General features: G+C 51.7%; 1 protein-coding gene across 1 annotated transcript in view; it reads left to right on the forward strand.

The window, feature by feature from the left end:
• LOC134222848 (intraflagellar transport protein 74 homolog) overlaps positions 1–9,786 on the forward strand; it is a 32,145-nt gene extending 22,359 nt beyond the window's left edge. The window contains exons 3-4 of the mRNA XM_062701996.1: positions 8,538–9,510; positions 9,626–9,786. Coding sequence (XP_062557980.1) covers positions 8,538–9,510; positions 9,626–9,786 — 1,134 coding nt within the window. The remainder of the gene's footprint in view (positions 1–8,537; positions 9,511–9,625) is intronic.
• Positions 9,787–12,287: the final 2,501 nt, after the last annotated feature.

The following is a 12,287-nucleotide window of genomic DNA, read 5'->3' on the forward strand; positions in this document are numbered from 1 at the left end:
CCTGGACTGACCTGGACCGATCTGGGACTGGATCTGGACCGGATCTGACTGACTCTGGACCTGGACTCTGGACCGACTCTGGACTGGACTGGACCGACTCTGACTGGATCTGGACTGATCTGGACCGATCTGGACTGGACCTCGACTGACCTGGACTGACCTGGACTGGATCTGGGACCGGATCTTGACTTGGACCAATGGACTCCGACTGACTCTGGGATCCTGGATCTGGGACCGGACCTGGACCTTGACCTGGACTCGACCTGGGACTTCAGACCTGGACTCGACTCTGGACCGACCTGACCTGACTGCTGACCGGACCTGGACTGGACCTGACCGATCTGACCGGACTGACCTGGGACTGACCTGACTGACCGGATGGACTGGAATCTGGACTGACCTGGACTGGATCTGGACTTGGATCTGGACCTGGACCTGATCCGACCTGACCTGGACCTGGACTTCTGGGACCTTGGGACCTGATCAGACCGGACTGACCTGGACTGGACCTGGACTGGTAATCTGACCGACCGGACTAGACCTGGACCGACCTGACCGACCTGGACTGGCGACCTAGACCGATCCTTGGAACTGACCTGGACTGACCTGACCTGGACCTTAGACTCTGGAACTAACCTGACTGAATTCGACTGACCTGACCGGCCTTGGACCTGACCTGGACCGAACTCCTGGACCGACTCCACCCACTGACCTGGACCGACCTCAGACTGACCTGGGACTGACCTGGAACGACTCCTGACCGACCCTGGACAGAACCTGGGACAGACCTGACTGGACCTGGACCGACCTGGGACTGACCTGACTGACTTGACTGGATCTGACCGGATCTGGAAACCGACTCCGACCGACCTGGACCGACTGACTTGGACTGACCTGGACTGAACCTGGGCTGGACCTGACTGGATCTGGGACCTGACCTGGGACCGACTTGGACTGGACCTGACTCCGGGATTCCAGACTGACCTGGACTGGATCTGGACTGACTTGATTGACCTGGACTGACCTGACCGGGATCGGGACTGACTCCTGACTTGACTGACCTGGACTGGACTCTGGACCGACCTGGACTGGACCGACCTGGACTGGACTCTAATTGACCTGGACTGGACTGGACTGACCTGGACTCTGGATCTGGTACCTGGATCTTAGACTGGATCTGACTGGACCTGGACTCGACCTGACTGATCTGACTGACCTGGACTGACCTTGGACTGATCCTGACCGACCTGGAACCGATCCTGGATCTGACCTGGACCGACCTGGACTAGACCTGGACCGAACCTGGACTGACCTGGACTGATCTGGACTCGACCTGACCGACCTTGACTGACCTGGACCGGATCTGGACCGGACCTGGACTGGACCTGGACCGACCTGGACTGACCTGACCGACCTGACCGACCTGGGACCGACCTGACCGACCTGGACCGGAATTCCGGGACTGACTCCTGGATCCGACCTGACCGACTGGACCGAACCTTGGACTGGATCTTGACCGACTCTGGACCGATCTGGACCGACCTGGACTGGACCTGGGACTCAATGGACTTTGACCGACCTTGACTGACCGACCTTGGAATTTTCATTGACCTGGACTGACCTGGACCGGATCTTGACCGGAATTCCACTGGATCTGGACTGGAACTCTGGACTGACTCTGACCTTGACCTGGACTGACCTGGACCTGATCTGGACCTGACTGACCTGACCGATCTGGACCGATCTGACCGGGATCTGATCTTGACCTGGGACACCTGACTCAACCCTGGACTGGATCTGGACTGGGACCTGATCCTAGACTGGATCTGGACTGAACCTGATCTGAACCTGGATCTCGACCAACTGGATCTGGACTGACCTGATCTGGATCTGGATCTGGACTGGATCTGGACTGGATCTGGGATCTGACCTGGACTGGATCATGGACTGGACTGGATCCTGACCTTGATCTGAACCTAATCAACGACCGACGGATCGAATTGGACTTGACGATTTGGACTGACCTGGACCGGGATCTGGGAATTGATCTGGACTGGATCTGGACTTGGATCTGACTGACCTGGACTGGACCTGACTGACCTGGATCTGACCTGGACTGACCTTGACCGATCCTGACCGATCTGACCGGACCTGGACCGATCTTGACTGACCTTGACCTGGACCTGGGACCGACTTGACGACCTGACTGGACCTGGACCGACCTGGACCGGACTTGGACCGACTCGGGATTGGATCTGACCGATCGGATCTGGACCGACCTGGACCGACTTGACCGACCTGACCGACTCCGGACCGACTCCTGGACCGGACCTGACCGACTCTGGACTGGACTTGGATCCGACCTGGACCGACCTGGACCGGATCTGACCGATCCTGACCGACCTGGACCGGGATCTGGACTGGACTGGGAACCGGATCTGGACCGGACCTGGACTGGACCTGACTCGACTCCTGGACTGGACTGGGATTGACCTGACTGACTCCTGACTCCGACCTGGACTTGACCTGGACTTCTGACCGGATCTGGACTGACCTGGGACTAGACCTGAGACCGACCTGGGACCGGATCGACTCCAGTATCCTTGGACTGGACCTGGATCTGACCTGGACTGGACCTGACCGGACTCTGGACCGATCTGACCGGACTTGACTCTGGACTCTGGATCTTGACCGACCTTGGACCGGATCTGACTGGAATTTGACCGAACTCCAATGGACTGACTTGGACCTGTACCTGGACCTGGATCTGGACTCGACTGAGATCTGGACTGGACTCAATTGACTGGATTCTGGACTAGACCTGGACTGACTGACCTGGGACTGGACCTGGAAACGATCTTGACCGACCTGACTGGATCTTGGACTGGATCTGGACTGACGCTGACCGGGATCTGGACTGGACCTGGACTCGATCTTAGGATCGACCTGGACCGACCTGGACTGACCTGGACCGAACCTGACTCAACTGACCGGACCAGACCTGACCTTTGGACTGGACCTGGACTGACCTGACCGACCTAGACTCAACCTGACCGACCGACCCGACTGACCTGGATCGACCTGACCGACCTGACCGAATCTTGACCTGACCTGGACCGGACCGACTGACCTGGACCGACTGGACCGACTCCAGACCTTGACCTGGACTCTGACTGACCTGACCTGAAACGGATCGGGACAGACCTGGACAGGATCTGGACTGGACCTGGACCGACTCCTGGACTGACCTGGAACGATCTGGACCGACCTGGACTGTAACTGGACTCGATCTGGACTGAACTCAGCTTGACCTGACTGGATCTGACCGACCTGACCCAATCTGGACTTCGACCTGGATCGGGACCTGACCTGGACTGACCTGGACTGGACCTGACCTGGATCTTGGACCTGACCTGACTGGACTGACCTGACCGACTGGAATCTTGGACTGGACTCTGACTGGATCTTGGACTGACCTGGACCGGGATCTGGACTGACCTGGACTGGATCTGGACCGATCTGACTGGATCTGGACTGACTTGGACCATCTGGGACTGACTCCAACTGACTGGACTGACCTTGACTGGACTGGACTGGATCTTGGTATCGATCTTGACTCAATCTGGACTGGATCCTGACCGGGATCGGACTGACCTGACTGGATCTGGATCGGACCTGGACTGACCTGACTCTGGACCTGGACTGAATCTGGACTGGATCCTGGACTGGACTGACTGACCTGGACTGGACCTGGACTGACCTGACTGACCTGGACTGACCTGACTGACCTGGACTGGACCTGGACTGGATCTTGAACTGACTGACTAACGAACTGGACCTGGACTGGACCTGACCGGATCTGACCGACTCAAATCGGGATCAATCGATCTGACTGGATCTGGGACTGACCTGACTGACCTGACCGACCTGACCGACCTTGACCAACGACCGACCTGGACCTGGACCTGGGACCGAACCTGACTTAACCTGGACCCTGACCTGACTGGACCTGACCTGGACCACTTTGGACCTTTGGACCTGGACTGGACCTCGGACTCGACTCCTGGACCGACCTGGACCAGACTTTGGACGTGACTGATCTGGACTGATCCGGACCTGGATCTGGACTGACCTGACCGATCTGGACTGACCTGGACCGACCTGACCAGATCTGACTGGACTCCACTGACCTGGACTGGATCTGGACTGACTCCGACTGGAACCTGACCTGGACTGGAATCTGACTGCATCTGGGACTGGACCGGACTGAACCTCGACCGACCTGGACTGGACCTGACCGATCTGGATTTGACTGACCTGACTGGATCGACTGGATCGACTGGACCGACCTGGACTGGACCTGACTGACTGGACCTGATCCGACTGACTGGACTGGATCCTGGGACTGGGACCTGGGACTGGAATCTGATCTGGACTGACCTCGACCGACCCAGACTGACCTGGACCGACCTGGGACCGGACCTGGACTGGATCCTTGGACTGGATCTGGACTGACCTGGACTGGAACCTGACTGACCTTGGACTGACCTGGACTCGATCTGGACTGACCTGGACTGACCTAACTGGACTGGACTGGATCTGAACCTGGACTGACCTGACTGGATCTGACCGATCAATTTGGACTGACTCTGGACCGACCTGACCGACTCTGGACCGACCTAGACCGACCTGGACCGACCTCCGGACCGGGACTGACCTGACCGATCCTGGACTGACTTGATCCGAACTCCTGACCTGACCGACTGGACTGGGACCGACCTGACTGGACTCCAACGGGATCTTGACTCCACCTGGACCGGGATCCGGACTGGAACCTTGGACTGGACCTTTGACTGACCTGGGATCTGACTTGACTGGACTGGACCTAGACCGACCTGGACTGGATCTGGGACTGAACCTGAACCTGGACTGGACCTGACCCACCTGGACTGGATCTGACCGGACCTGGACCGACCTGGACTGACGAACCTGGACTCTTGGACTGGACCTGGACCGACCTGGACTGACCTGGACTGGACCTGGACCGGGATCTGACCGATCTGACCGGATCTGGACTGGATCTGACTGGATCTTTGACCAATCTTGGACTGGACCTGGACTGACCCTTGGACCGACCTGACTGACCTGACTGACCTGACTGGACTCCACCTGACCTGGACTGGATCTGGACTGGATCTGACCTGACCTGGGACTGACCTGACTGCACTTACTGACTCTGACCGACCGACCAATCCGACTGATCTGACCGATCTGGACTGACCTGACCGACCTGGACTGACCTGGAACTGGACCTGGACTGGACTGACTGGACTGGACTGACCTAGATCTAACCTGGAATCTGGACTCCAACGGATCTGGACTTGACTGACCTGGACCATTTTGACTGGACCTGGACTGGACCTGGACTCTGACCTGACCGATCTGGACTGACTCTTAGACTGACCTGAATGACCTGGACCGACTCTGGACTGACCTGGACCGACCTGGACAGACTCTTGGACAGACTTGACCGACTGGACTCGATCTGGACCTGGACTGACCTGGAACGGATCCTGACTGATCTGGACCTGACCTGGACTGCACGGACTCCTGGACTTGACCGAACCTGGGGCCGACCTGGACCGGATCGGGACTGACCTGGGACTGGACCTGTACCGACCTGAGCCGACTGGATCTGACCTGGACTGGACCTGACCGACCTGGACTGACCTGGACTGACCTGACTGACTGACTGACCTGGGACTGACCTGGACTGGATCTGGACTGACCTTGGGACTGACCTGACTGACCTGGACTGACCTGGACTGGATCTACCTGGTACTGGATCTGGACTGGACCTGGACCTGACTGGACTGAACCTGGACTGACCTGGACCGACCTGGACTGACTGACAGACCTGACCGACCTGGACTGACCTGGATCGATCCTCGACTGACTCTGGACCTGGACCTGGACTGACCTGGGACTGACCTGACCGGACTGACCTGACCTGACCGACCTGGACTGGATCTGACCTGACCTGGACCGGACTTGGACCGACCTGACCGACCTGGACTGACCTAATACCGACCTGACCGACGGACCGACCTGGACCGACCTGACCGACTCAGACTAACCCGAACCTGACCGACCTGGACCTGACTGGACCGGCCTGGACCGACCTGACCGACCGATCTGGACTGGATCTGGACTGACCTGGACTGACTCAGACCGGATCTGGACTGACCTGACCTGACCGACCTGGACAGGATCGACAGACCTGAACCGACCTGACCGACCTGGACTGACCTGGAACGATCTGGACTGGATCTGACCGACCTGGACTGACCTGGACTCGAACTCCAAATGGACTCTGGACTGGATCTGACTGACCTGGACTGACCTGATCGACTCTTGGATCTTGGATCAATTGACCTCGACTGACCTGGACTGACCTGACTGGATCTGGACTGGACTGACTGACTGACCTGGACCTGGACTGGATCTGGACTGGATCTGGACTCGATCTGGACTGACCTGGACTGGACCTGGACTGACCTGGGACTGACTCTGGACTGGATCTAAGTACTGGACCTTGACTGACCTGGACTGACCTGACCGACCTGGACCGACTCACCTGGGACTCCGATCCGACCTTGGACCGACTCGACCGATCCTGGACCGACCTGACCGGACCTGGACCTGACCTGGACTGACTCCTTGACTGATCTGGAACTGACCTGACCGATCTGACCGACCTGGACCGATCTTGACCGACCGACTGACTCAATTGACCTGGACTGGACCTGACCGACCTGGACTGACCACTGACCTGACCGACCTGACCGACCTGGACCGACCTGGACTGGACCTGACTGACCTGGACTGACCTGGACTGACCTGGACTGACTCTGGACTGGATCTGGACTGACTGGACTGACTGACTCGACCTGACTGGATCTGACCTGACCTGACCTGGACTGGATCTGGGACTGGATCTGGACTGACCTGGACTGGATCTGGACTGGACCTGGGACTAGATCTGGACTGACCTGACTCCGACCTGAATCGACCTTGACCTGACCTGGACTGACCTGGACCTGGGACTGGACCTTTGACCGACCTCGACCGAACTGATCCGACTGACCGACCTGACTTTAATCGGACGACTGAATTCTGGATTGAATTTGGGTTGACGGATTGACCTGGACTTGATTTCGATTGACCTTGGACTTGACTGGATTGATTTGATCGACGATGGATTGACTTGGACCTTGATCCGATCTGGACTTGATTTGGATTGATTTGGATCTTGACATTTGGATTGATATGGATTGATGCGACCGGATTTGATCTGATTTGACTGGATTTGATTGATTTGGACTTGATTTGGATTGAATTTGACTGATTGATTTGATTGATTTGATTGATTTGGATCTGGATTTGATCTGACTTTAATTGATTTGGATTGATTTAGATTAACCTTAATTGGATTTGGACTTGATTGGAATCCTTTCCGCAATCAACGAGTGGACGTCCAAATAATTCTGTTCCGGCCATTTAGGAATCACACTTTCAACCTTCATCACAGCTCACATCTCGATCGTCGCCAAGGCTTGCAGCGACAGGTTATGCTAATCCCGGATCTTACCCTTCCTGCCGTGTAACTGCTTTACAAGTGTCTTCCAGAATCATAAGCATCTTTGTGGCAAACGCCCATATAGAGTAGTTTCCTCAGCCGCGCATTATATCCAGTGCCGGTATTGCAATACGTATTTCTGCAACACAAACGAGTCCTGCGCACCCGACGTTCTAACCGTGTCAACCAACAGCACACGGGTACCGCTATCTTATTTCTTTTGACAATGGCTGACATTTTGAAATATTTCTCTTTGTAAGTAATCCGATGAAAACTGCGTGACAAAACGTTTTGTTTTATCTGGGCCCATAACCTCTAGGAATTCACAATTAAGCTTTCTCAATGAAACCCTGCAATTGATTTGGGTTTCTCGAGCTGTTTGTGTTTGCGTATTTTCAATACGTCGAACAAAAACAAATAGATGCCCCCGACGCTTTGCCATCCTTCCAGCTCCCTGGATTTTTTTGATGCGTTGGATACGTATAAAAGACACGTTAATAAATAACGAGTTAATTTAAATTCATTTACCGATTTATTTTGCAGCATTTTCGGATTCGCTTCGCGGTGTATCCGAAGACTATAAATACTTTTTCGAGTTTGCTAATTCTCTTTCAAATATTTTGAAATCTTTGCAATGCTTTCGAAATTTCCCTATTTCCTTCATTCAAAATCTCTGAATACTATTCACGAAATCATTGGATTTCCTCGTAAAATTAGAAGATTATCTCCAGGCATTCCTGTCTTGGATCAATGGATTTGATCCACGGTTTTCGGAATTCAAAATGTTTGGATTGGCTTCTCAATCTCCCGATTCACTTACGAAATCTTCAGAAAAAAAATCTGTTTCTTTTTTTTCGTAATCCACATACTAACACAATTCACCTTCTCTAAACCTAAGCGGATGGCCGAGCGTCCCATCACCCAGCACGGGATAAGTGGATTATCCACTTCGTACGGCAGAATCGGAACTGCCACCGGTAATCGCCAAGTCAAAGACAAGCGCTACTGGCAAGCGGTTCTGCAGAGCAAAATCCAGGAGATTTCCCAAGAAACGGAGAAGCTTATGAAGGAAAAGAAATTCCTAGACCGCGAGAAATCCGCTCGCAAACTGTACGAAAAGCGTGTCAAAGATTCCGCCAAGCAGTTGACCAAACTGCAGTCGACCCTAACATCGATGAACATCGCCTTGGACAACTGCAGCTCTGGAATGACGCGACAACAGTTGCAGAACGAAACGCTCGCTCTACGCGAGCGCAACGAACACATCCAAGAGCAGTTGGAAACGGTGTTCAAACAACGGCAAATCAAGGATACCGAAAACCGCGAACTGGAAGCTGAAACTGAGAAGGAGAAGAACAAAATCAACGAAATGATATTCTCGCTTCCGGATACGGACCAACAGAAATATCGCGAATACCACGCACTGTCGGAGAGCCTCCGTCAGCAGAACACAATCTACCACAACCAGATAAGCGAGCTCGAAAAACAAAAGGATCGACTCAACACAATCATCATGAATTCACAAACTCGCACCGAGGCTCACCGCTTGAAGTCCAAACTCAAGGAATTGATGGCTAAACGCAACCAAATGGTCGACGAGGAGAACAATCGCCTGTCTCCGGCACAAGAGCGGGAGAAGCTGATCAACGAGGTTCGTTCGAACAATCAAGCACTATCAAGCATCGGGAAGCAGTTGAAGATTATCGAGGATCAGCTAAACGAAAAGAAAGAAATGCTCCAGCAGATTGACCAGGATTTGGAGGAAGGAAACTCCGAACGGCATACCAAGTACAAGGAGCTGAAGAAGCGCGATGAAGTCATGTCCGCTTTTATGGACACGTTTCAGTCAAGTCTTGCGACTGAAAAGCAAAGTATGTAACCTAAATCTGCCTAAGAGGAAAAACTTACAATTTTGATTTATTTCAGATGTCGAATTTACTTCCAAAATCAGATTAATGTCTTTCTGGATCCGTGCTTTTCGGTGAGGGAAGTGCTTTCCGCGCCGCTATTTGTGTGTTGATTCCAACGCACTTGTCGTCTACAAAGTGTTTTCCAATGGCGGCCTGGTCTTGGCGATGGGCGTTTACGACAAACGATTCGCTTTTCATCCCAGTGGTGCCAGCCAATTGGAAGGCCGGGTGTTTTAATTGAAATTTCGAAAAAAAAATACGTAGAATGTATTTATCACTCTTTTGTGTAGATGCTAGAATATATTGCCGTAATAAGTCAATATTTCTAACAACATTTGCAATCATAATGTACGAGTCGAAGAAATGAAAATGAGTTTCTAATTCTGGCACCACTGCTCATTTCAGAGGGTGTCGAATTTGTCTTTTGTATTTGAGTTTTCTTTGAGGTTAGTTCGCTCCGCTCACGTTGCATTGCAGCCATCAATAGAACAAACCTTGGACCGTGCTGGAATCGTTGTCGTTATCGTCGTCTTCGCCGGAGACCACGTGGCATCTTCCACTGTTTGATTTCGCCCGGTAGGAGTTGGTTGACTATCGACCGACGATATGCAGCGGAACCACATCTCGCAGAATGATTGCATATTGCACGATGCATGAATTGCACACGCAAATGAGCACGGCACCGAGAGCACACCAGGAGAAAGGAGAATGACGGAATAAGTGTGTTTGAGTGCATAAAGACTCTGACAAATTGCATCTCATCCACTCCACTGGAACTCGAACAAGATCATTTGTCCCCAGCCCAGCACTGGAATAAGGGACGCCAGACGAGACATTTGGGTGCATGGTCCATCAACCTGCTGACTGCCTTTCGTCGTTTGATAGAGCCGTGTCCTATAATGTCGCTGTCATTTGTCGGTATTCGTTGCCTTTATTTGCATATGCAAATAAAAGTGATGTGGGACCTAACGGAATGATGGACTCAATTATCCACTGGAGGAATGTGACTAGTGATATTATGTTGATGCATAATATTCAGAGTACAGAAAAGCATATTACATTGGGTTAGAAACTGTTGTTTTTGTGGACAAGTAAAGGAAAACATTTGTGCACAATACTGAAAGAAAAACATCGCCGTTATCGAACCATAAACCCATTCTTGAAATTAAAGCTTCATAAAGTAAACATGGTTGGGTAAATTAATGCATCAGTATGTCTCTCTCAATCTTACTTTTTGAAGATTTGATTATGCTCCAGAAATCCCAAAACGTCTGTGTGTTTTCCTCGTTTTGGTAACTGTGAGTTGGACGTATAGATAGTGGAATATATAGATGAGCGAAGATAAATCCTCTGTCTCCAAACGAGCTGTCAAACGTGTCTCCAAACGAGCATGACGTCACGATTTCAATGGAAACGTTGAGGCTGATCATATGCATGCTCACAGGCTGCGTCGACAATGCTTTGCTCTCATAGATTCACATCTATAATGGACATTACATTGATGCGAGTAGGTGCATGTTTAGTAGCTAGGCTTTTTTTCCAAAATACAAAGATATTTCATCGAACTGTGAAAAATTGCAGAGGGGGTACCTAGTGGTCTCGTTTCTTAATTTTCTGCTGTCGACATCAATTTCAAATTTAAAGTAACAAGTAACAACGTTTCACTATTTACACTCTGGAACAACGAGTTTTTTTGTTAAAAAACAATGAATAAAAACCGCTACCAATTTACACCTCAGTCAAAATACCAGCCTTTTGTTCTATACGAGATTTTCTTCAAAGCTCTAATCAGTGGTCGACTGTTATTAAATTTAACACGTACGTCCAACCCCATTTTACGACAAAACTCAAAATTCAAAACCACGCAGCTCAGCCAATTTCTAACGGATTTTCAAGCAATCTTCTGGAATCGATCACAAAATTCCTATAGTTTTGGGAACCGAAGTCAATTTTTGTCCAATGGCCATGGTTCCGGATATATTCGGGAGTACTGGGTTACCTCCTCCCAGAAAAAATAGTCACTGGCAGATCGGCTTGAAATCCATCGTGCGACATGTCAAACTTCATGATTTTGCAAAACAAGTACACTGGAGTACATTTCGGCGATTTTCGATCGAATTGGCCATCCTCCAGGTACTTCCAGGGCCTGGTTCCTTGGGGAAGTGGCAATTTTCATTCCTCTTGGAACCCACCTTGCGACATATCAAACTTCATGATTTTGCAAAACAAGTACATTACATTTCGGCGATTTTCAGTCGAATTGGCCCTCCAGGTACTTCCAGCCTGTTCCTTGGGGAAGTGGCCAATTTTCATTCGCTCTTGGAACCCATCTTGCGATATCAAACTTCATGATTTTGCAAACAAAGTACACTGGAGTACATTTCGGCGATTTTCGATCGAATTGGCCACCATCCGGGTACTTCCAGGGCCTGGTTCCCTCGGGAAGTGGCCAATTTTCGTTCAATCTTGGAAAGCACCTTGCGGCATGTCAAACTTCAATTTTGCAAAACAATACACTGGAGTCCATTTCGGTGATTTTCATCGAATTGGCCATTCGGTGCTTCAGGTAGACCTGTGCGCTTATTGAAATTTAACCGGCGGTGGCGTGATAGATCATTTCAGCCAGCGCGTCACGTTTAATTGGCGGCGGTGGATCGCTGAACCAGTTTAAGCGCCAAAATTTATTCAGAAGTTCCTCCAGAAATTCTTATAAGTTCCTCCACGAGTTTTTCAAAGAT

This window comes from Armigeres subalbatus, chromosome 3 (genome assembly GCF_024139115.2).
Source record: "Armigeres subalbatus isolate Guangzhou_Male chromosome 3, GZ_Asu_2, whole genome shotgun sequence".
Classification (NCBI taxonomy): Eukaryota; Metazoa; Arthropoda; class Insecta; order Diptera; family Culicidae; genus Armigeres; species Armigeres subalbatus.